The sequence below is a fragment of the Protomyctophum parallelum genome (assembly GCF_964188405.1).
Source record: "Protomyctophum parallelum genome assembly, chromosome: 3".
NCBI lineage: Eukaryota > Metazoa > Chordata > Actinopteri > Myctophiformes > Myctophidae > Protomyctophum > Protomyctophum parallelum.
Window position 1 is genome coordinate 29773183 of NC_139698.1, and position 27024 is coordinate 29800206.

Genomic DNA, 27024 nt, shown 5'->3' on the forward strand with positions numbered 1-27024 from the left:
TTTTACACTGCACTCAGATCTGTTATAGCTGTTCTGACGTGTGCTTTCCACCAGAAGATGAAGCACTTTCAAAGGCTGTTTTCTGAACAATCGTTTCATGTGTTTACTTTTGTGAAAGTGCCTTTTAAATCAGAATTACAATGGCAGTAACATTGTTTTCATGAATTCTGTGCAAGCCAAATTGCTTTAAGCACTCCTTTGTCCCCCTGTCCATCAAAGCCTTAAATGACAAGGTTCAAGGTTGTACTTTTACATCTTGTGTACAGGTACATAAGAGTAAAACATATTTTTATTTGGCATTTGACAATGCAGCAGCATAGATAATAACGGAAAAGAAAAAGGTGAGGCCAATGGAGGGTATGCGCATGCTTAAAGTGAATGGCACATCAAGTGGCAAATCGAGTGGCAAAGCAACATGCAACGTGAGTTTAACATTGTTTAACGTTGTTTAATACAATCAGATATGACTTTTCTGTGTGGATGTATGGGCTGTCAAGGCCAGAAAGTAGTTTTTTGCCACTCAGTAGGTGTTCCTGCATAACTTCCTGGTTTGATGATGATGTCACGCGCATACCCTCTATAGAGTGCAAACATAGAATAAAGAGTATCATTGTGTACATGTTCATTGTGTACCAAAGTTAGGTGAACTTTTTAGAAACAACTTCACAGTAAACAACTAAACAGATTCAGGAAGTTGCAGTTCAGGCATAATAGCGCAAGAAAAGGATGGGGGGGGGGCTAGCATTTTCCTTTGCCCTGGTTTGCTTTTGTTCTTATCAGTTCGTTAATGTATCTGTTTGTTAGGGGAAAGAAGCTTTTTTGCAGTCTATTTCCAGTGGCTTTGAGACTGCGAAACCGTTTTACATGCGGCAGCATCTCAAGCAGTCTGCGGTTTAGTTGGAATGGCTTGAATCCTTCATGATTCCGCAAGCTTTGCAGACACAGCGTTCATCGTACAGGGCTTGGATGGGGGATATCACATCCACTCATGTATTCGGCCTTGCAGTATAGGTTTGTGCTGCAATACCAAGCCGTGAAGCAGCCAGTCAGGATGCTCTCTGTGGTGCCCATGTAGAAGGCTCTTTTGACTTTTGACCCATGCTAGCTGTCTTCGGTTTTCGGAGAAAAAAGAGGCGTTGTTGTTCATTCTTCACCACCCGCTCTGTTTGCACTGCCCAGGTGAGGTCCTCAGTGATATGCACCCCCAGGAATTTGAACTGTCTGACCCTCTGTACTGCAGCGCCCCAGATCTGGATGGGAGAGTGATCTCTAGGAGACCTCCTAGTCAAAGATTATCACTTTAGTTTTGTCAACGTTGAGAGCCAGGTTGTTCTCCTGGCACCATTGTGTCAGGTTCTCCTGTAGGCTGTTTCGTCATCGCTCGTGATCAAACCTATGACTGTGGTGTCGTTTGCAAACTGAAGCACTTGGTTGGAGCTGAACAAAGCCACACAGTTGTGGGTGTACACAGAGTAGAGAAGCTAGCCAGAGCCAAACCCCCACAATATGTTTTAACTATATGTCATTTGTTATGATTTGTTAATTTGTTGATCTTACTTCACACTATTCACACTAAACTTTTTCATTCAGTGGGTAATTTACAGCAAGGTTAGAATGTTCTGTAATACTTTGTCTAAACAGGTGAAATGCTGTAAATACTGGCCTGATGACAGTGAGATGTACGGTGACATCCAGATCACACTGCTAAAGACGGAGACGCTGGCTGAATATACAGTCCGTACCTTTGCCTTGGAGAGGGTAAGTCAACCCAAATCTCCCCAACTATTCAATAGAACATTTTGGAGTGAAATCCTTGGTAGCACTTTACAATAATGACCCGTTATAAAGCATTTATAAACGTTTATAAGCAGTTTGTAGACTATTAACAAATCATTATTAACCTGTTTGTTGACATTCGTAAATGATTATTAAAACCGTTATAACTATGGTTACAAATCATTTATAAGGTATTAGTAAGTAGTAAACTATTCATTAATAAGCCATTTATATACATCTGTAAATGATTATTAAATCATTTGTAATGACCCCATGATAAAGCATTTATAAACGTTTATAAGCAGTTTGTAGACTATTAACAAATCATTAACAACCTGCTTGTTTACATTTGTAAATGATAACTAAAACCTTTATAACAAATTTACAAATAATTTATAAAGTATTAGTAAGTAGTAAAACTATTCATGAATAAGCCATGTATAATACATCTGTAAATGATTATTAAATCATTTGTAACTGATGTTATATAATATATACAAGCTATTTGTATATTTGGGAAATGTGTTTGTTCATGTTTAACATATACTTTGTAAAACATTCCTAAAATATCTATAAATCCTTAGTACATGTTATTAAGTGGAGGAGGACAGTCATACTCGGATACGAGTGACCGCCGATGATGATGAAAGTGACGACAGTTCATCATTTACAACTGTCTGTTAATGTTTGTTCATGTTTAACATATGCTTTGTAAAACATTCCTAAAACATATATAAATCCTTAGTACATGTTATTAAGGTCCCTATAGTAAAGTGACGACAGTTCATAATTTACAACTGTCTGTTAATGTTTGTTCATGTTTAACATATGCTTTGTAAAACATTCCTAAAACGTATATAAATCCTTAGTACATGTTATTAAGGTCCCTATAGTAAAGTGACGACAGTTCATCATTTACAACTGTCTGTTAATGTTTGTTCATGTTTAACATATGCTTTGTAAAACATTCCTAAAACATATATAAATCCTTAGTACATGTTATTAAGGTCCCTATAGTAAAGTGACGACAGTTCATCATTTACAACTGTCTGTTAATGTTTGTTCATGTTTAACCCTACATCATTTTATGTTGAAGATGTTGTGTTGCATTGTGGGTAATCCTCAAAACAGAGGAACTCCATACTGAGGGTAAGATGGTCTCCTGTTTGCTCAGGCACAAACAAATTAATTACAAACATCTAAGCTTCATATAAGTGGCCAGATATGCACTCATGTTTACATAGTGTTATTCGGTAACATTCGTTTTTGTATGACATGGTATCATATGACATTGTTTATTTAATTGTTTGAAAAACGGTTAGCATGTTAGCTAGCTGTTAGCACAGCTGTTAGCTGTGCTGTGTAGCCTGTGTTACATGAGAATTCACTGACACTCCATGTAAGTGAATTCTCAAAAACGAATGTTACTGAATAACACTATGTAAACATGAGTGCATATCTGGCCACTTATATGAAGCTTAGATGTTTGTAATTAATTTGTTTGTGCCTGAGCAAACAGGAGACCATCTTACCCTCAGTATGGAGTTCCTCTGTACTGAGGATTACCCACAATGCAACACAACATCTTCAACATAGAATTATGTAGGGTTCATAATTTACAACTGTCTGTTAATGTTTGTTCATGTTTAACATATGCTTTGTAAAACATTCCTAAAACGTATATAAATCCTTAGTACATGTTATTAAGGTCCCTATAGTAAAGTGACGACAGTTCATCATTTACAACTGTCTGTTAATGTTTGTTCATGTTTAACCCTACATAATTTTATGTTGAAGATGTTGTGTTGCATTGTGGGTAATCCTCAGTACAGAGGAACTCCATACTGAGGGTAAGATGGTCTCCTGTTTGCTCAGGCACAAACAAATTAATTACAAACATCTATGCTTCATATAAGTGGCCAGATATGCACTCATGTTTACATAGTGTTATTCAGTAACATTCGTTTTTGAGAATTCACTTACATGGAGTGTCAGTGAATTCTCATGTAACACAGGCTACACAGCACAGCTAACAGCTGTGCTAACAGCTAGCTAACATGCTAACCGTTTTTCAAACAATTAAATAAACAATGTCATATGATACCATGTCATACAAAAACGAATGTTACTGAATAACACTATGTAAACATGAGTGCATATCTGGCCACTTATATGAAGCTTAGATGTTTGTAATTAATTTGTTTGTGCCTGAGCAAACAGGAGACCATCTTACCCTCAGTATGGAGTTCCTCTGTACTGAGGATTACCCACAATGCAACACAACATCTTCAACATGAAATGATGTAGGGTTAAACATGAACAAACATTAACAGACAGTTGTAAATGATGAACTGTCGTCACTTTACTATAGGGACCTTAATAACATGTACTAAGGATTTATATATGTTTTAGGAATGTTTTACAAAGCATATGTTAAACATGAACAAACATTAACAGACAGTTGTAAATGATGAACTGTCGTCACTTTACTATAGGGACCTTAATAACATGTACTAAGGATTTATATACGTTTTAGGAATGTTTTACAAAGCATATGTTAAACATGAACAAACATTAACAGACAGTTGTAAATTATGAACTGTCGTCACTTTACTATAGGGACCTTAATAACATGTACTAAGGATTTATATACGTTTTAGGAATGTTTTACAAAGCATATGTTAAACATGAACAAACATTAACAGACAGTTGTAAATGATGAACTGTCGTCACTTTACTATAGGGACCTTAATAACATGTACTAAGGATTTATATACGTTTTAGGAATGTTTTACAAAGCATATGTTAAACATGAACAAACATTAACAGACAGTTGTAAATTGTGAACTGTCGTCACTTTACTATAGGGACCTTAATAACATGTACTAAGGATTTATATATGTTTTAGGAATGTTTTACAAAGCATATGTTAAACATGAACAAACATTAACAGACAGTTGTAAATGATGAACTGTCGTCACTTTACTATAGGGACCTTAATAACATGTACTAAGGATTTATATACGTTTTAGGAATGTTTTACAAAGCATATGTTAAACATGAACAAACATTAACAGACAGTTGTAAATTATGAACTGTCGTCACTTTACTATAGGGACCTTAATAACATGTACTAAGGATTTATATACGTTTTAGGAATGTTTTACAAAGCATATGTTAAACATGAACAAACATTAACAGACAGTTGTAAATGATGAACTGTCGTCACTTTACTATAGGGACCTTAATAACATGTACTAAGGATTTATATACGTTTTAGGAATGTTTTACAAAGCATATGTTAAACATGAACAAACATTAACAGACAGTTGTAAATTGTGAACTGTCGTCACTTTACTATAGGGACCTTAATAACATGTACTAAGGATTTATATACGTTTTAGGAATGTTTTACAAAGCATATGTTAAACATGAACAAACATTAACAGACAGTTGTAAATTATGAACTGTCGTCACTTTACTATAGGGACCTTAATAACATGTACTAAGGATTTATATATGTTTTAGGAATGTTTTACAAAGCATATGTTAAACATGAACAAACATTAACAGACAGTTGTAAATGATGAACTGTCGTCACTTTCATCATCATCGGCGGTCACTCGTATCCGAGTATGACTGTCCTCCTCCACTTAATAACATGTACTAAGGATTTATAGATATTTTAGGAATGTTTTACAAAGTATATGTTAAACATGAACAAACACATTTCCCAAATATACAAATAGCTTGTATATATTGTATAACATCAGTTACAAATGATTTAATAATCATTTACAGATGTATTATACATGGCTTATTCATGAATAGTTTTACTACTTACTAATACTTTATAAATTCTTTGTAAATTTGTTATAAAGGTTTTAGTTATCATTTACAAATGTAAACAAGCAGGTTGTTAATGATTTGTTAATAGTCTACAAACTGCTTATAAACGTTTATAAATGCTTTATCATGGGGTCATTACAAATGATTTAATAATCATTTACAGATGTATATAAATGGCTTATTAATGAATAGTTTACTACTTACTAATACCTTATAAATGATTTGTAACCATAGTTATAACGGTTTTAATAATCATTTACGAATGTCAACAAACAGGTTAATAATGATTTGTTAATAGTCTACAAACTGCTTATAAACGTTTATAAATGCTTTATAACGGGTCATTATTGTAAAGTGCTACCAAATCCTTTTTCTGTTTGGTGTATAATTGTATTGATAGATCATATAGAGAGCACGGCGCACACTGCCCAGTGTGTGGCACGAGACTGTCAATTTGTGACATCCTAATTGAAAGTCTCGCAGAGATCCAATGGCTCCATATGATCAATTGCAATATAGAAGGCAATAATTGACTTCACTTTGTCTTTTAGTCCAGGGGTTCTGCAGCACTAGCACTCAATAATGAGACAACATAGGTGGAGCCCTCGCAGTACGGTAGGCACTTACACACAGCGGGTGGTTACCAGCTGCCTCCATTGAGATTTCTAGCAGCTTTACCTGCACTGCAGCAGCAAAGACAGAGAGAATCTAGTCAGACAGACTTTAGTAGTTATTGTAGAGTGAGGATATATGGATGTCTTGTGGCAGGTTTCATAAAAGTCTGTCTCACAGCATGGGAGTTATGACTTTGTGAAAGTTTTGACCTTTAATTAGAATGCCATAACTTCCAATCACTGGTTAAAATGTCACGTCTACTCTCTACCATGTACCATCTACAGAGCCCCCTAGGAGACAAAAAAAACAGGGGGTGAAATTAGGTTTTCTTTTTTTAAAGAGTATTGTTATTTTTTAATGCTATATTTAGAACTAGCGCAAGTGACTTTGAGTTTAGCATTAATAGATATTTTTTTTCCCCAGTTCCCAGTCATTTCCTCAAAGCTGTGCTTTGCAATGCTTTGGAGTCACACCAGACTCAGCTCATAAAATAGAAAATGACACGCTCTAAAGCCGTCATTTTAATATACTGTATGTCGCTGTCGGGGTCTACCCAGCCGGTCTTCCTGTGGCCAGGTAAAGCAGCGAAGCACTACTCTGCATTTAACTAAGCCACAAGTCTGTCAATTTTAAATTCTAAATTCTATGTAATGTGTGAAATATCTTTTTTCATTTGGTCCGTAGCAATGCAACGGCCTCCTCATCAGGCTAATTAATAGGAGCTGTGCGCGGCCGCTCGTTAGCTTTCATTGTTTGCCTAGTTGTGGGGTTGCGTGACCCTGCAGGTGCACGCTGCTATCCCCTAATGTCATCCCCTGAAAATAAAAAAGATATTTGTGCCTACATTGTTTTTTCTTAATACCACAAAAGAAAAATGTCATCCCCTGAAAACCTAATTTACGACTACCCTTATTTTATTTATTTTTTTACCTACCCCTGAAAAAATTAGGTAGGGGGTTTAAATCACAGGACTCATTATCAATGGGAATATCGGCCTCTCAGGATAAACATGATCTCATTGAGAGGAATTAGCCTGAGTAGCCGCTTAAAAATTCCTCCATATTTTCTCCAACGTAGCAGAGAGCTAACAGTGAGCAGCTGCTCCAGTGCTACTGGTTTGTTCCCAGTGTCCCCATCCTGTAGTCTCCCAAAGGGCTCCTTCATGCTGCTGTTCTTTGAAATGGCTCAGAGTCACTCTGTAGTGACAGTGCCACAAACACTATTAGCATCATTCCATCACAGCTGCTCTCACTGGGTGCATGCTGCTGGTTATTCAAATCAGCAGAAATATGGCAGATGCTGACAGTTTGTTTTCACCCCTCTTCCTTACTTTGGTTTTTGATTTATCTCTTCCTCAAATCTTTACTTTGCATCCACTTTATTTTGACATTTAATTTACACTGAGTGTTAAATGACTGTGTCTTTGTCTGCTGCCTGGGGAATCAAATATCTACTATTCATCCAAAGCATATTGATTGGAATCCTCTTTCCATCAATCTGTAATAAGTCATTATATTGTGAAACTTCTCAAAATAATGACTTAATAGCATAAAATAATGACTTAATAACGACGTATCACAAAGTGATGAGAAACTTTCTGAAGAATTACTTACTCAGGGCACGGTGGCACAGTCGGTAGCGTTGTAGCCTCACAGATAGATGGTCCCGGGTTCGCCGGGGACGCTGCGGGTGTATTCTCTCCTCCGTGTCATCAGCGCCCATACCCTAGGTGGAGTTGGCGAAAGGGCCTTTCTGTGTGAAGTTTGCATGTTCTCCCTGTGTCCCCTAGGGTAGGTATAGAGCACCAACGTCAATATCGGTAGAGGGCGCAAATCCACAGGTTCATGTACTTTTTATTTGCATTGTAATCCCCATAGCGGGATTTTAGACCGCCTGATATAAGAACTGTGTTTGAAAAATAAACATGTCATCACGGCCGGCGTTACACTCGGATATAAAGAATCAACTGACTGAGAGAAAACGCTATTATTACTGCTACTGTTTATATTTTCAGTTTATGCCATGAAGTTGCCCCATCAGTGTTTCTTTCTTTTTCCTTTTTCTTTGTTGATTCTACTGTGTATTATGGATGCACTAAACTAAATGTAATTGTCATACAGTGACAAATAAATATCTTATCTTATCGTGATGCTAATTCCTGTTGTCTTTGTGTGTTTTGACAGAGAGGCTACTCAGCCAAGCACGAAGTGCGTCAGTTCCACTTCACCTCGTGGCCAGAGCACGGGGTGCCCTTTCACGCCACAGGCCTGCTGGCCTTTATACGGAGAGTCAAAGCCTCCACGCCTCCCGATGCTGGTCCTGTGGTCGTTCACTGCAGGTTAGCATCTCATAGATAGATAGATACCTTTATTAACCCGCGGGGCAATGACGCGGCACAGCAGTTAAGGTTACAGAGTTACAGGTAAAGAGTAAGCTAAATAAAAAGTACTGTTGTGTACAGCAATAAAATGAAAAATAAAATAAAACAAAACGAGAAGCATCAACAATAGAGAATAACAGAGTTGAAGGAAAAAATTGATCTTTCATGTTGTACATGCCCAAATTTGTGCATGTACAGTACAACTTCTTGGTCTCAACTGCATTTCTTTCCTTCCATGGAGCAACATGTCGTCCACCGTACGGTGTCCGCTTCTCGTCCTCTTTAGATAGTCCTTGTCGAGAACCAGGAAGTTAATTATCGCTATGTAACGGGTGCCGATATTGTTATTTATTTTTTACGGGGGAACACCCCTACCCCGAATAGAGGATTTAGGGACTTCGGACAACAATAGAGCCCTTACTGTCCTGTGGTCATTCACTGTTGGCATCTCATTACACAAACTTTAAAACCAGAGATTGGAACTTAAGTTTGGTACTTGAGACTCGGGTCGCAATTAAGTCTCATGTGAATTCAGTCTTGACTTCAAACTTGTTTACATTACATACGTACTGTACATTCTCTCAAAGACCTTTTCAGCAACTCTGATTCATAGCTAATGATATGTTGCTCCTGTGTTGTTTCATAGCTTGTAATGGAGTGTGTGTGTGTGTGTGTGTGTGTGTGTGTGTGTGTGTGTGTGTGTGTGTGTGTGTGTGTGTGTGTGTGTGTGTGTGTGTGTGTGTGTGTGTGTGTGTGTGTGTGTGTGTGTGTGTGTGTCAGTGTGGGGGCAGGTCGTACCGGTTGCTACATCGTGCTGGACGTCATGTTGGACATGGCTGAATGTGAAGGCGTGGTGGACATTTACAACTGTGTGAAAACTCTGTGCTCCCGACGCATCAACATGATCCAGACAGAGGTACATTCAGCTGCTATAGAGTCTATTCACATCAACATGATCCAGACAGAGGTACATTCAGCTGCTATAGAGTCTATTCACATCAACATGATCCAGACAGAGGTACATTCAGCTGCTATAGAGTCTATTCACATCAACATGATCCAGACAGAGGTACATTCAGCTGCTATAGAGTCTATTCCATAGACTGTAAAAAATATGGACAAAGCGTTCCCCGGGTCTAACATGAACGTAAAATGAAGCCTGTCAGTCCTTGAATTGTACATCGCCATCTTTCTAGATCCGTTTTGGCCCAGCTGGCCCATTGGCTGGCCCAGACAACGAGGCGGGACTTCCCCCCTTCTTCTTAGTTGGTTTTTATTTTGACTCGAGTGGGTGGGGAATCCCGATCATAGACTGTAACGGTAGCCACGCCCCTCAGAACATACGCGACTTTATGGTCATCTTTTTAATAAATGGGACCATCATTTTCCAAAAAGAATATTATGACATTAGAAATGAGACTTTAAACTAGTGACTGGAAGCAGAAAGTATTCATGAACATGTTTATTAAGGTAATACAGTCTAGGTGAAGTTGGGCCCAAATACATGGACTTCTATGGGGCTATGTTTTTTTTTTTGGGCCCAATGACAGCGCCACAACAGGCCATTATATGAACTTTCAGGAAATCCCGATTTCCTTGTGGCTTCACAAAATATCGGTCTGACTGCCCCCCTGGTCTATTCACATCAACATGATCCAGCAAGAGGTACATTCAGCTGCTAGAGAGTCTATTCACATCAACATGATCCAGACAGAGGTACATTCAGAGTCTATTCACATCAACATGATCTACACAGAGGTACATTCAGCTGCTCGTACTGACTGTCTATTGACTCTCAGGGATCTAAAGTTAAGTTCATACAGGAGGCAATGATATTTTCCCTGCAGCGAGATTATGTACAAAGTCAAACACAAGGCTAAAGACAAGAAAAGATAAATAAGGCGAACTGGGCGCTGTGAATGTGAATACACCAACTCATGCAAAATACCACGGGCCATAACTCAGCAATGCAAAGACATTCCTCTGGGGAAAGGTTCTGACGGCATTTGCTGTTTTGTCCCCCCCCCCCCCCCCTCTGAGTTTAATGTATAGGTCATCACAATGGGTGCTGAGTTAAGATTAACATTGTGCTTCAAAAGTGTTGCACTGGAACGTGTGTTCCTTTTTAGATGTTGTTGTTGTTGTAGATGCTGTTTATTACATGTGTAGTTATTTACAGGGTTGCTCTAATTAAATGTGTTGCTGCCATTATTTGTTTGTTTGTTTGTTTTGTTGAATTATTTATTCTATCCAGCCCTTTGATACAATATAAATGTTAAGGTTATGCAGCGTTCCACCACTTTACATTCTCCACTGTTCTTCACCTTGATTATTCATTGATATTATGTACTGTACCTACTACCTAGTGTTAGTTTTTTGCTTTCTGTCTGCCCTTCTCATCTGTCTCCTGTTTTATGTATCTGTCTTCCATTTTGTTTGCAGTGCTGACAGTTTTACAGAGGTGATACTGTTGGACTACAGAGTATAACTCAGGCTGTACACAGAGTAAGACTCTCAGTTAATTTCCTCTCCATGTTCACTGTGCTGTTGTTGATGACCTGCAGGAGCAGTACATCTTCATCCATGATGCCATCCTGGAGGCCTGTCTGTGTGGAGAGACGTCCATCCTGGTCAACGAGTTCGCCCTCACCTACAAGGACATGCTGCGCGTGGACTCCCAGAGCAACTCATCCCAGCTACGAGAAGAGTTCCAGGTCAGAACACATTAAATACATATATGCAACATATCTGTAACACTAACACATGCACAATTCATCTATAAAATAAATGGTAAATGGTGCATTTATATAGCGCCTTTATCCAAGGCGCTTTACAGAGATTGTGCATTACATTCACCCATTCACACACACATTCATACACCGATGGCAGCGGAAACCATGCAAGGCACCAACTAGCACATCGGGAGCAATTAGGGGTTCAGTGTCTTGCTCAAGGACACTTCGACAGGAACTCTGGGGGAGCCCGGGTTCGAACTGGCAACCTTACGGTTACCATCCAGGCACTCTACCCCTGAGCCACCGCCGCCCCATCTATAACACTATAACTATATCTACCAGTGAGACGCCTGAGGTCGCGTGCAGTCCTCAGGCGACCTTGCCCTGAGGACTGCGGATGCATCCGCCTGGGTGACGGCAGACTGCTGGGCACTGGTGCTTAGGCATGGGGGGTCAGATCAACATATGGAATGAATTCTGTACTGGCCATATATGGAGCGTGTCTTGAGTGTACAGGGTTTGATGAGGTCAGATCAACATATGGAATGTCAGAACAGGTCAGCTCCACATCTGGAGATCCAAGTGTGGCAGCAGGGGCAGTTTCTTGAGTGTACAGGGTTTGATGAGGGCCCAGGTAGGGCTGGGCCTTAATTTCGGGTTTGATGATGTCGAATGACATACGTGGCGTGACCATATATGGAGATGTGATGTTACGAGGCATGACCATACATGGAGGCATGATATGGCCATATATTGACATTCCCATATATAGGGTAGGGCCCCTGGCGATGTCGTCTTCGTCACGACTACCTATATGCCCATATATGGAGATCCCTGATGATGTCACGTGATGTCACGAGGCATGACCCTATATGGGGGTGTGACGGATCAACAGGAAATGCACGTTTTCATAGTAAATGCGACTTGCTGTCGCAATAGGCCAAAAATGTAAAGCATATATAGGGAATACTGTTGAATAGTAGCCTATGGATGTAGATGTTTTACATACAGTATAGTTTACTCAATGGATGAATTGAATGTGTTGCACAGAGGGAATGGAGTGGGTTGATGCCATCACATAACCAGAGGCATCCCACTTTATACAATAATGGTGCTTCATTATGTGCACTTTGGAGAATATATTCACATATTGCATATTTCCCTCTTCAAAACAATCCTCTGGGGAGTCTTATGTTTATATTGAATGATAGAAACTCAATAATACCACTTCTCTGGCGGATGAAATACTTATTGGCACATAGATTTCCCTTGATAATTCAGAATGGGACTAAACCGTGTGTGTGTGTAGAAAGGGAGTCTACCAACGCGCCTCAAGCCTGAAACGGCTGATCCGGTGCTTCACAGGTGCAGGGACATCAAAGTTGTGTGAAAAATCACACACGTGTGAACTGAGTGGTGCAATCCCCCCCCCCCTCTCTCTCTCTCTCTCTATCTCTCTCTCTCATTAGAGTCACTACCTCTCTCACTCTCTCTCATTAGAGTCACTACCCCTCTCACTGTTTCTGGCGCCCCCTACTGCTATTTTTAAGTCACATACTCATGCTCACACGGACACACAAACAAGTACGAGACAGACACACACACAGACACACACACAAACACGTACGAGGACATTGCAAGCTGGTTGTAGGAGTGGTTGCACCACTCAAAAAGTGTGTGTGTGTGTGTGTGTGTGTGTGTGTGTGTGTGTGTGTGTGTGTGTGTGTGTGTGTGTGTGTGTGTGTGTGTGTGTGTGTGTGACTGAGTGCGTGTGCACATGCGTGCATGGGCAATGCTATTCCTCTCACTTTCTTAGTGTGATTGTCTACTGTAGGTTTATGGGAATGCAGTCTCAACACTTTATTCCTTGCTGACTGGGAGAGTAGAAATTCAGCTGAGGTCCGTCATGAAGTCACCATCAGCCACATTGATCCAGGGTTTTGCATTTCAAAGTAACAGTGTAATTTTAATTCCATATTATGTCCCCATTTTATGCCCCATATGAATTATGCCAGATTCATTACCGTATTGCTCAGTCTCGGGAGAAAGAAAGCTTCTCTGATTACAGACTGTTTGTTCTTCATAAAGACAGAGGTCACGTGTGCTTCTTTGATCTTTGTAAACTCACCCCTCTGACATTAGCGCATCTCGGCTGCACTGCTCTGGTGTCATTCTCCAGACACACAGATCTGTAATTCCTACATCTATTATTGATGCTGCAGATTATAAACAGATCCAAATATTATTTTGGTATTGTCTAATCTAATTAAGGCTTAGCTAAAAACACTTTGTGTGTGGCTCCAGCCACTGAATATAACAAATATGCTCTTGCGATTCAGGGTCTTGTGACTCTGTCTATGGCAGTGTTAGCATCGGTTGAGAATTTGATACCGTGGCTATGGCCAATCAGCGCCGTTTCAACTCAATGACGTCCCAGAAACGGCTGTCGTGGGATGGATGAAATTGCTGTTCTTCAAAACACAAACCTGGGCATTGGATTTTACGTCAGCAGCGCAATTCACCACTTTGTTCTCCTGACGTGTGACTATCAGTGATATTGAACATTTTATGTTTAGATCTTGTTAATCCCACAGGGAAATTCAGTTTCAGCCTCAGCCAGCTAGAGGCAGCTCAGACGGTCATGATGAGTGCTCAGGGGGGGGAAGTATTTACGTATTTAAACGCCTACAGATGTTGTCCTCACCTCACCCTCCTCTCTCCTCGTCTCCTCTTGTCTTCCTCCTCCTCACCCACTTTTACTTTAGTTCTTGTTTTCTCTCCTCATTTACCCCAGACTCTGAACTCGGTGACGCCTCACCTGGACGTTGAAGAGTGCAGCATCGCGCTGCTGCCCAGGAACCGGGAGAAGAACCGCAGCATGGACGTGTTGCCTCCCGACCGCGCGCTGGCCTTCCTGGTCACCACCGAAGGCGAGAGCAACAACTACATCAACGCGGCGCTCACCGACAGCTTCCACCGGCCCGCCGCCTTCATCGTGACACCTCACCCGCTCGCCGGCACCACGGCCGACTTCTGGAGGCTGGTGTTTGACTACGGCTGCACCTCGGTGGTCATGTTGAACCAACTCAACCAGTCCAACTCAGCCTGGGTGAGCTCTCTTGTTGTGATTATTAATTTAGTCATGGAAGGATAATTCATAGCAAACTCTCTTGACTCCCTGAATCCAAGAATACCAAACGGCAACAAAAAAAATCAAAAGATGACAGACATCATATGCAGACAGATTTCAAAGCATTATTCAATTATAATTTTTTGGAACAGATCAAAATGAATTAAATTATCCAGCTTTAAAACACAATTCCACATGTGTAGAGGATAATGCTTAAATGCAGTCTTCCACAGTCTTAACAGTAGGAATACAGTATTTAAAACTGGGGGGATTGTCTGGCGTCATATAGGTTCTCTCAGTCAGTGTGTCAGAATGTTTATGTTCTCCTGTAATGTCCTGCCTTTGCTTCAGCTCTGGATCTGGATGTACTGTATGCTTGGTAGAAGTTCCTTCACCTCACACATTGCACTGCTCTGAGTGTGACTGTGAGGTGTTGCTAGATAACACCAGCCCCAGCTTACATCAGGAGAATAAAGGTTTGTTTGTCACTCTCTCATATCAAGCAGTGGCATGTTACTGTACTACTATTAACACAACATTACAAAATAACAACATAATCTAAGCTGACCAGTGTGCCATAGCTTCATCTGATTGGCTCAGCAGCAGAATCTGTTGAGGTGTCTGGGTAAATCTCTCCCCTGGTGTCAGTGTTTGGAGTTTCTAGGAACGTCTCAGGGCCAGATTTACATACATACATCAAAGGCTCAGAACATGCTGGCCTCTGGAGCTATACATGCCTTTTCTGGCCTAACATCAAATCCTTCTCACCTGGGAAGCTACAGTCTGTGTCTGTCCCTCTGAGCTTAACTTGATATTCCTTAAAACAAATGGCCTGAATTGAAATGTGCTCTGGTAAGGTGCATGGAATTCATGTCTGGTTTACAAAGGCTGTAACTACTTATGCAACTGGCCCATGTGGGAACATGGTGTGGAACTTGGAAGGTTCATGGTTGTCTTTGATTTCTGAGACTAATTATTCGGTGACTGAATTAATAGGCTATGTTTTGATTATTTATTAATTGCCTCCTTTAACACCCATCGGTTTCAGTAATTTGCACCAGATTTTAAAGATGGGGGATTTCCATGCAAAAGCAAACCTTGCATTGCATGATTATTAAAACTAATCCAGCAGAATGTATAATCAACCACGTATCACATCTCCCCTCCCTCTTAAAGGAACATGAGGGCCTGGTGATGACGCACAGGGTGTGCTTAGCTTTTACCCCTTTTCTCACACAGTCAGTCGTTATGCCAATTAATTCCTCCCAACACATATTCCTTTGTGTTGTCACTGCTGTGGTATCCTACTGGCTCACCTGCCAGTGAGGAGCCCCCACCGGTAAGACTTGTAAGAAACTGTTCGACAATGAACATTTTCTTTTTCCTACTTGTCTATTGCAATTCCTGGCAATACATTAGTACAGTATGTGTTATCTTCTGGTATGATTCAAATCAGATTTCTCTCTCTCTCTCTCTCTCTCTCTCTCTCTCTCTAGCCGTGTGTCCAGTACTGGCCGGAGACTGGCTTACAGCAGTATGGACCCATGGAAGTGGAGTTTCTGTCCATGTCAGCGGACGAGGATGTCATCACTCGTCTGTTTCGGGTCAAGAATGTCACGAGGGTGAGTTGTTCAAAATGTTTCTGCTTCTTTTTCTTTAGTGTAACGTCAGAGGTCCAACTCGGTGTTGTGGAGCCACGCCCGCATCTCTGGTCCCAGGTCGAAGAGGCTGGCTTCCGAGGGTGGTCTGTTATAAGGGTCAGGTGTTAATGATAATATCATTATCATTAATCATTAATAATATCATTAACACCTGCCCCTTATACAGACTTTATACCATATTATGGTCTGCGGTCTGCTCAAGGTCACCGCACTCGCATGCCGCACTGTCAGCCAATCCCCACTTCTGCATTGATGCATTGAAGCGCCCAACCCCAAATGTTTCAGCTCAGGGTCTTTCCATTACATTCGGTGGCACTTCATACCTCCGAGATTCAATATTCAAGAATTGAACTGATACAGAGAAAGTGCTGCCATTCATATGGCATAATCAGCGGTATCAAATGCAGTAGAGACAGCTAGCAACAGCCCACATCTGAATTCATCCTAATGTAATTTAAAACTTTTCGAAGTGCAGTCTCTGAACCGTTGAGTTTAGAACTTTTAGAACTTTTCAAAGAATGAGGCGACATTCATAAAAGAAAATACCATTTTCTCTGGTACTTTGGCAAGAAAGGGTCATTTCAATATGGGTCTAAACATATTAGGATTGTTGGTGTCAAGGATAGATTTCTTCAGTAGTTGTTTGAACTGGAGGAAAAACTATGTAAATATTGCTAAATTATCTGAAGATTAAAATGCAGAAAGCTCTTGTGTGTAAAACACAACTTTACTTCTCAGAGTCAAACTGACATTCAGGATGTTGCTGTGCAATCATGACTGCCTGTAGCTAAGTACTTGAATCCTTCAGATGAATAACGCTAAAAGTAAATTCATAATGTTGACAAATGTACTGTGTACCATTTTTATGTGAGAGCTGCAAGTCGCTGCAAATGAAAAATGCACAGAATTAATGTTTATCATAGTATAGTAATAGTATAGGTACTTTCATACATACATTAATTTAGGCTTCTTGCGTCTATATCGTATAAGTATCAATCAAATCAATTGTGCTCTGCTATGCGTAACAAGAACACTCAACCACCGACATTCCCCGCTGTTCACAGTCACCAGAGCCAGTTTCAGGAGGAAAGGCACAATGTTCTCACGTTGGATGTTAAAGTTCCAACCTTCTCATGGTTCCATTTCCAGGACAGAGTGAATAGCCTAAACGTCTCTGAAGTAGGTAGATCTCCATTTAGTTTCCACTGAAGCAACAGAGTTATGTCCTAGTAGTGTCTCCGTTCGAAAAGTGAACCTTTTTCATTATCCATCTTATTCGTGCAATGGTCCAAATCAGAGCTACAGCTATTGTCGTGAGAAGTTCAACTATTAAATATCTAATACTGTTTACAGTTTGCGGTTTACATTAATCAGCCTCTCAAACCCATGGCTTGTTCCAATGCGTATGTTACGCATTGGAACAAGCCATGGGTTGGGTGGCTACGGCTAGAGTCCCATTTGTGGCGACTCGAGTGCGACTCGAGTAGAAGTCTTTAACTCGAGTCTCCATCTCTGGTTGGAGGCACCTCTGGGTTGTGTGCGCTCAGATGATGAGTAACAAATGCGCGCTTCAAGAGCTTCTGACTTTACAGCAGCCAGCATTTACTGTATGTCGCTCCAGCAAGTTCCAAAACGAAGAGCCTTCTTTGTCTGTAGGCTTCACTTGCTATCATGCTACAACACACAGCAGGCCTCAGTGCCTCTGTCTCTGTCCTTCTGTAGCTACTTTCTTATGCACACGGCACTACTCACTCCGGTGTTGCGTCCCGCCAGTGGCAGTGTCAGGGAAGTTGTCAAATAAATACACTGCAAAACTGTAGCCTGAAGACTTGCGCAGAGCAGGTCGGCAGAACACTAAACAATTTATTCATAGCTCCCTATTATACATGCTGCAAAGGACATATTTGAATTCACCAAGCCAGGAAATTGAACCAGCGCTGCTAGGATTTCCATAAATCCACCTATAAGGGTGAAGATGTACACCATAGCCACTCCCCGTACGGTGGGAAAACACAGTAGAGAAGCACATTGACATGCATGCAGTAAAGGTCAGTCTCACCCCCTTTTTTCAATTTCCTCCCGTCATTACCTTCGATGGGCGTCTTCCCTGCCTTTCATGCGTCCATTGGCATACTAAAGAGGGGCTCTGATTGGAATGCAGGCCATATTTCTCAGCAGAGGAGTTATTCCCCAGAGGCTCTGTTGTTTTTGTTCATAAAACCATAACGGACATTTAAATAAAGTATCTGGTGCCAGGAAAATTAGGGAGCAGAGGTGTCATCTGGTGGGCAGACTATGTGCTGTAAAATGCACACATGGACCACACATTCATGTCAGCAGGTGTCTTTACAGCACCATTTGATGAACGACTAGGGCTGCATGATATTAGAAAAACATGAGATGATAACATTGTTGAATATTCGCACCTGGCTACAGCTGCTATTGACAATGAATATACCACCAACTGAGCAATACAGTTTCTCACTGCTCCGCTAATTACGTTTTATTTTAATCTAAACAAAAATATCCTTTATAACTGGATTGTTGATATGAAGAAAAGAATACCTGAAAGTTAAATAATCTCTTGCTATATGTATTTTGTGATCGCTATATTGCTCATGTTGTGGATACATGTTGGATATATTGTGCAGCCTCCACTGTTCTGTGCCACGCCTAGAAACACACACACACACACACACACACACACACACACACACTGTCAAGTGGCACACAAATAGCTACATTTGTTCACTTGGAGTGTGTGTTTGTGCGTGCGTGTGTATGAACCTAGCCCAGACTCCCAGACCAGTTTTATCCTAAAGCTAGGGTTGATCCGATCACGTGATCGGAAATCGTTGCCGATCACATCATTTTCAAATGATTGGAATCTGATCAGGAGCAAAACAATAAACGTGATCGGGACCCTAGTAATAATATTATATCCATATCACAATATTTGACTGGATATTGTCTGTGGTCAATCTAATCGGAATTGGATCAGGAGTGAAAAACGTGATCGGGACATCCCTACCTAAAGCCATAATAGGTTGTACACACACAGCTATTGTTTATGAGCTGTGTTGTCTTCCTCAGCTCCAGGAGGGCCAGCTGGTCGTGTGCCAGTTCCAGTTCCAGCGCTGGTCAGCGTACCGTGACGTGCCCGACTCCAAGAAGGCCTTCCTCAACCTGCTGGCTCAAGTGCACAAGTGGCAGAGGGAGTGTGGAGAGGGACGCACCGTTGTCCACTGCCTGTGAGTCACCTGGTGTCTGTGATGCATTATAAACATTCTTACAATGGATTATAAACATTCTTACAATGCATTATAACATTCTTAATGTATTACATTTACAAAACATTCTTACTGTATAAAACTGCTTAATCGTATCTGTTGTATCTATGATTTGGATTGTGATATTAAAGACGAGAAGCTCAACCGGCCTTCGCGTCTAACGCCGCGAAAAAAGGAAGAAAGAAAATCAAAAGAATGTCTTTGCGGGGAAATAAAGTTTTGGGGAAATAAGGCGGGGGGCCCTAAAGTGATGATGAAAATGACGTTGCACTCCAGCGGGGGTATTGCATAATAAGGCAGTGTTAGGCTTACTGTACAATAAGTGAAGACATTGAGGGCCTGATAATAAGCCTAGAACCATGGCAGAGTACTTAGCAATTGTTGTGTGAAATGTCAAGTCATCTGGAGCTTGCTTGTGCTGCGACTGCGAGACCCTGGACAAAGCTGTCTCAAACTCCATGGACATCATCTCCAAAATTGATCTGTTGTTTGAATAGTGGATCCGTTATGAAAATGATCATTTTAATAATTCGCCTTTGGCATCTGGGTAAAACCCATAATATTCCATAAGACATTTTAAGATCATCCATTGATTATCGAGCTGACATTAACTGACCATCCAATAATTCTGCTGTCTCAGATGAATCTCTGTCTTTACAGGTCCAAACTCCGTCTGAAACCATGTGCGATCCCTTCCGCACTAGCTATTAGCTTAATTGTTTTGCTGTAAATCTTGTGTTGTCATAAGCCCCCCGGTCGGAGCAGAGCCCCCCTGATGAATATGAACGGATGCTGCTGCTCATTGGTCAGCCAGCACATGCTCCCCCCTATCATCCAAACAGTCATCACTCAGCACTGTCACACAGCATTACCCGCGACAACCGGGACAGAGATTATGGAGATGAAATCAATGATGTCTTCATACAGAAAGCCTTGGTTCTGGACACAGTGAATCCTACACTGCCAAAGCACTGAGGACGATTGATGCTCTTAATATTGCTGCTATTGGCTGCTGGGTCTGCCATGCCCTTCTGTGACTTCACCTCTGGAGAGAGGAAGTGTGGCAGTATTTTATTGATTAACCTGGACAATACCTCTGGCAGAATGTCGCATAATGTGGCCGTTTCTCACTTTTCACTTGCTTGTAGTGTTTCCAGTTTGACCATTTCTCTATGAAGACATATAACAGTGGCCCTCATTTATCAAGCTTGTACAGATAAAAAATGGGCGGAGATCATCGTCACTTTCAGGACTTATCAATCGATCAAGACTTTGACTTGAGCTTACGGCCCAGTGCCCACTCATATCTCATTTCTGGTCTCAGGTCGTGTGTGTTTAGGCTACACCAGTTTGGTGTACACCAGTTTGGTGTAGCCAAAATGGACATAACTTATTAATCGGTACTATGAGAAACTAAAATGAAATGCAAAAATCGTTTTTTGCTACAGTAGGCTGCTTTTCTGAATGCAACTCTGTGTAAACGGAAACCTCATTGACCCTGCTCCTCCAGTCCTCTTGCGAACGCAGTGAGTGGACACACACACCTGGCAAACAAAATACAATCTCACAGGAACAAAAGATGTTTGTTTCTTGTGTTTGGTTGGGGATGAAAGAGGTGAATATACAGCCACGACCTGTAAGTAGTCTATTTATTTTGCAATCATAATGTTCTGGTGACTGGGCTAGGACTGCTTCCTACTCCAAACTGTTACACTGTATGAAGCTGCATATACAGCGGAACCTTTGGACGAACACAGAACATTAATTAACTTATTCGTCTGTCAGGAGGGAGACTTAAATAATGTTGTGTATTTCATCATGCCGTATGTGGTTCTAATGAGCCTCTCCTGTTGAAGACACATGGTGTTCATGAGATAGCGGACGCGCAGTAAAAAATACATACTGGAGGACATGGAATTCACAGAATGGCAAGAAGAGGCAGAAATGTATATTTTTCTCATGATGTATTATTTCACAAGCCTGCGACCGATCCACTATTAATTAATATGTTATTATTTGTGACCCAAATCCACCCACCCCGCGGATAACCCGCGGCTCTAACCGCAATCCGCGTTATTGCATAACAGAAGGGGAATGCGTTCCGATGAGCAATGTGGTAATACTAATGCAACGAGAATATCACCATAAATAGAATGTGTCCGTTTTAGGTCCATAAAGTAAATTAGACATTTGTATCACTGACACTGTATGACATTGTGCTTTTTGACAGGAATGGTGGTGGCCGCAGTGGGACCTTCTGTGCCTGCACCATTCTGCTGGAGATGATCCAGTACCAGAACATGGTGGACATTTTCTATGCTGTCAAGACGCTACGCAACTCCAAACCCAACATGGTGGAGTCTCTGGTAAGAGGTGGCTTTCATTCAAATACACCACTAGGAGGTGTTAAGGATGCAAAGAAAATGTCAGCGGCATAACACAAATATAAGACAAAGAATTGAATACATTTTTAAATGGGACATTCAATAAAACAATGGGGTGGTTGTATTTTGTCTCCCTGCTCTTCTAAAGAGACATTTAGATCGTGGCAAATGTCATGTCTCACCTAGACCAGCGGTTCCCAAAGTTGGGTCCGCGGACCCCTAGGGGTACGCGACGCATAGCCAGGGGGTACCACAAGCCCCCTCAAAAAAAAAGGGGCTAGTGAATAATGGTGTGTGTGTGATATGAAATGTCCAGTACCTCCCCAGTGCCTCCCCAAGTGCCACCCCATTGTCTGCCCTGCAGTGTCTGCCCAGTGTCTGCCCAGTGTCTCCCCAGTGCCTCCCCAATGTCTCCCCAGTTGCTGCAGTTTCTCCCCAGTGCTTCCCCAGTGTCCCCTCAGTGCTTCCCCAGTGCCTCCCCAGTGTCCCCCTGAGTGCCTCCCCAGTGCCTCCTCAGTGTCCCCCCTAGTGCCTCCCCAGTGCCTCCCCAGTGTCCCCCTGAGTGCCTGCCCAGTGTCTCCCCAGTGCCTCCCCAGTGTCTCCCCAGTGTCCCCTCAGTGCCTTCCCAGTGCCTCCCCAGTGTCCCCTCAGTGCCTTCCCAGTGCCTCCCCAGTGCCCAGCCGAGTGCCTCCCCAGTGCCTCCCCAGTGTCCCCCTGAGTGCCTCCCCAGTGTCCCCCTGAGTGCCTCCCCATGCTCCCCAGTGCCTCCCCAGTGTCCCCTCAGTGCCTTCCCAGTGCCTCCCCAGTGTCCCCTCAGTGCCTCCCCAGTGTCTCCCTGAGTGCCTCCCCAGTGTCTCCCTGAGTGCCTCCCCAGTGTCTCCCTGAGTGCCTCCCCAGTGTCCCCCTGAGTGCCTCCCCAGTGCCTCCCCAGTGTCCCCCTGAGTGCCTCCCGAGTGCCTCCCCAGTGTCTCCCCAGTGCCTCCCCAGTGCCTGCCCATGTGTCCCCCCAGTGTCTCCAATAGCAATACAAGAGCAATAATACAAATTAATCTTAATTTATTAATCTTATCAATTCATTATTGAATCAAATTAATTAATTCATCAAAATGTTCGACACAAGAAGGCCCCCCTGCGGCCTGCGCCCAGCACCATGCCAAAGCTTTTTCCTGCAGGAAACACTGCTTGTGGTTGTAAATATATTGTTATCTGTGTTGCGAGGATGAGGGGGTACCTGGAAAAATATCTACCCCAAAAGGGGTACCTGGTCCAAAAAAGTTTGGGAACCCCTGACCTAGACACATGATCTGACACAAAGTTTGACCTGATGGTCAAGATTCAATTTATCCTCTTAGTAAGCAGGCAGGCTCTATTAGCTCAACCTCAACCGTAAAAGAAATTCAGCACTTCCGCAGATCCGGGGTAGAAGAGCAAAGTTATATAGTGCAGCTTCAACACCCTACTTGATCATATTAATACTACAGCATCACACAAAAGCTTCAAAAGTAGCAGATCTACAAACTTGTTGATCTACTTTTTTTTGCATTTATTTAACAGACAATCTTATTGCTTTTTTTCAACAGGACCAGTACCGATTTTGCTACGACCTCATCCTGGAGTACCTGGACTGCTTTGAAGGGAGATAGCAACATGTTTACATCGTGCAGGGGCTCCCGGTGACCACCTACATCTCTGCACTGGGTTTAGATAGAATGAGAAAAAAGAAGCCTGAGTTGTCAAGATTCAGACTTTTAACCTTTAATGTACAGCTGTGATTTTTCTCCTTCTTGTCAGTGATGTTTGATTCTTCTGCCTTTTTTCTGGACAAATCTGTCACGCCAAGTGTTTCCATGAGGACAGCGGAGCATCGCGGTGGGCCATGGTGGGATCTGTTCAGTGTTCCGTGTTTTTGGGGCTGCCGTTCCATTTCAAACGGCTGGTTGTATTTCCGGAGGCTGCGCCGGCATTTCGACTACAAAAAAACAAAACTAAATAAACATTTTAAACAATATTCAAAAACCCATTCATAATTAAATAGAAAAACTAAGGAAGTCTCGGAAAGATTCTCTGCTGGAACTGTTACCTCTGTGACCCGATTCAAGAGAAGCATAGAAGATGGATGGATAACTCTAAAACATACAGACACACCCGAGAGCATCTCCACCATAAACTGCCTTATTCTGCTCTGCCTCTGACTCTAGGGATTGATTCAAGGTGATTCATTGAGTGACTCTGGAACTCTGTACAGAAACACGACAACACAGTTGCTTCACTAAGGCTTGATTCATGCATGGTTGTGCGTTGGTGTCTCACACCAACACTAATTGATCTACAACATCACAACACATTGCGGCGGGACGGGCAGTGAGCTTGCAGATTTTTTTATATTTTTGGTGCGCAACATTGGTGCACAACTGAGTATAAATAAGGCTTAACACACACCTAACACGTTGGGATAGACTTGCTCTTGTCATCTGCAGCATTGATGAAGAAACATGTACAGTAGTTCGATGTGATATGGTTTTATTTTAATATTTTTTTATTCAAGGGTAACCATGCGTTGCCGTGGACAGAGGTTTCCCAGGGGCCTCAGCGAAGACACACCTGTGTCGTTATCTGTTACGGTGCCAACTGTCTGACCGACTTGAAGTCCTTTTTGAAGCCCCTTCCTCACGTTGTTCTACTGCTTCACCCTGACACAGGAACGCACGTTATAGCTGTCGATGTCGGTGGAAACCTTGCATGCCCAAAAATGTCATTTTAAAAGGAAATGGTAGAAGAAAAAAAACATGTTCCAATCGAATGTAGAACATATTTAGTCACAATCTCTTGATAATACTTTTCATTGGTTCAACATTTATTACAACTTTGAACCTGTCGTACTGACACGTTGTGAGCATGTACATTGGGAATTCAATGCTACTTTTGCGCGACACTGTCATAAAAAAACATCTAAAATAGGGTATTCATTTATGAAAAAATAAACTACATGAAATAATTGAAATATTCGAGATGCAAGGTTTCTGCCCGACAGCAACAGTCTCTTCTGTTCCTCATCCCACAGTGAGTGTTTCATTTTCCACAAAGCAGCCGGTTGAAGTGTGTCAGAGGAAGCAGCAAGGTGCCACAGTGGCCGTGTTCAAAGGGATGTTCTGAGCGTGCTGCTCTGCCGCATAAGGAGCCTCTAAAGGTGCTTTTCATCTCTTTCTCTCCTATCTCGTGCTGCTTCTCCTCCGTTTTGGTTGGGGGGGGGGGGGGGGGGGGTGATTCATAATAAGCTTTTCAGTTTACCAACAAAAGCCTGGGGGTGACTTGTTTTGAATATTTTATGTTCTAATTTAACTAGTGTAGGCCAGACAGAAAAGGCAGGCATGGAGTTAAACATGTTGAAGGGGGATGAAACAAGCCATAGGCTTATTTTCTAGCTCCACTCCAACGAGTGACTTTGTGTGTTCTGAAGACACGAATGTAACGTGCCCATTATCAATTTGATTAGCTGCAGCTGCGGCTTACTAGGCTAGCTGCCATGTTCTTAATCTGAAACAAACTAGCCTACAGAATCAGTCTGGGAATTCGTGGGGTACGTGTTAGTCCGACTACGTGGCCGGTTAAGGCTCATCTGTGGCTTCTGTGTGCACTTAGGGTTAGGGTTTTGGGATAGGGTTAGTATGGGTTAGTATTCCAACTATGGTCGGAATATTGGGTAGTCGGATTTATGGGTGTCAGATTATTAGGACGTCTGTCTAATGCGACGCACCCTGGGATTTCAGTGTCCCTTCATCTAATTCCTGGGGACGGAAAAGGAGCAGTAACATTGTGTAATAAAAATTCAACTCATGTTGAACTGCATTCACTTTAGTTTTAAACATACAACTGGTAACTTTAAATTGTACACATTTTAAGGCCCCCTGAACAGTGCATTCCCCAGAAATATGATACAATGAAAAAAAGAAGATGTAATTATAACCCTGCTGTCCTGCTTGTTCTAAGAGTATTTTCCCAGATTTGAGCCAAATAGAGCTACAGTAATAGGAGCCATAAAGCTATCAAGGGCTTAATGAATAGAAGTAAGTCATTATGCATGTCAGCATGTGTGGTACAATGTGATGCGCTGGAGCTGTAATGAGCTGTCAGGCTTTTAAGGGAACATAAAAGAAGTCCTTCAGCATACTGATGAGATGTGATTTGAAACACTAAAAAAATCACTGTCCAGTAATGGTCCTATACCGCAAAGTACCACAGTCCCTGTCACACCACGAACCAGTAATGGAACAAGTGCTGTACAGTACTCAGCAGTGGTGTAAAGTCAATAAGTGCATTTACCATTTACTCAAGTACTGAGTTTTTATTTTACATTTTCAAAACGTTTACTTTGACTCCACTGCATCTCAAAGGCAAATAGTTGTACTTTTAGTTCAGCCCTATATACTTTAAATAGTTGATCTACAAGCTCACAACCCTTTGCTTAGCAACGCGTTGTATTTCTATACATTTTATAAGAACTTGTGAAATGGGACCCTGTTACAAGTAAATGTCCTGTAGCCTATTCCAAATTTTACTTGAGGAAAAGTACAAAAAACGAATTGGCGTCAATATACTAAATTATTTCTCTACCAGGTACGTACTGTATATTTATACGTACCCCCAGCTATGGGATGTTATTTGCTAGGTATGTGTATATATATGTACCCCCTGATATACTCCGCGTATATAGTACACGAGAGCCCCAGAGCTGCTTTTAACATTGATCCGGTTGCTATGCAACACCTCCATCACCACCAGCTATGGGAGGTTACAACTCCTCCATTTACCTCAGTTCAAAGGATTTTCATACCTCCATAAGTTGGAATCTAGGAGCGCTGTCCTTGGTGATCTTCAGCCATCCAAAGTTCAGATGTCATTTTTGACATTGTCTCGCATCGCTCCCGACATGTAAACGTTTCTGGTGACAGGTAAACAGTGTGTGCTAATGATAGCAAATGGTTGCAGTGAGTGTGTGCATGGGGCTACAGCGGGGATAAAAATGATCCTCTTAAAGTGGCACATGTTAACTACATGTATGCTAACAGCTAGCAGCAAAGAAAGAGTTAACTACATGTACGCTAAAAGCTAGCAGCAAAGAAAGAGTCAACACATTGGCTGCTACAGCATTCATCCAGGCCCAGCCCTGGTGTGCTATGGACTTTACATTGAAGGAAAAAAAATGT

The 27024-nt window shown here is 41.8% G+C and overlaps 1 protein-coding gene across 2 annotated transcripts in view; it reads left to right on the forward strand.

The window, feature by feature from the left end:
- The window catches only part of LOC310856186 (receptor-type tyrosine-protein phosphatase U), a 228045-nt gene extending 201898 nt beyond the window's left edge, over positions 1-26147 (forward strand). For both annotated transcript variants that reach the window (XM_083761435.1, XM_083761436.1), the window contains 9 exons: positions 1642-1758; positions 8424-8578; positions 9401-9536; positions 11185-11334; positions 14150-14464; positions 15982-16107; positions 19240-19397; positions 21667-21802; positions 23401-26147. In XM_083761435.1, coding sequence (XP_083617561.1) covers positions 1642-1758; positions 8424-8578; positions 9401-9536; positions 11185-11334; positions 14150-14464; positions 15982-16107; positions 19240-19397; positions 21667-21802; positions 23401-23463 — 1356 coding nt within the window. In that variant the 3' untranslated portion in view covers positions 23464-26147. The remainder of the gene's footprint in view (positions 1-1641; positions 1759-8423; positions 8579-9400; positions 9537-11184; positions 11335-14149; positions 14465-15981; positions 16108-19239; positions 19398-21666; positions 21803-23400) is intronic.
- Positions 26148-27024: the final 877 nt, after the last annotated feature.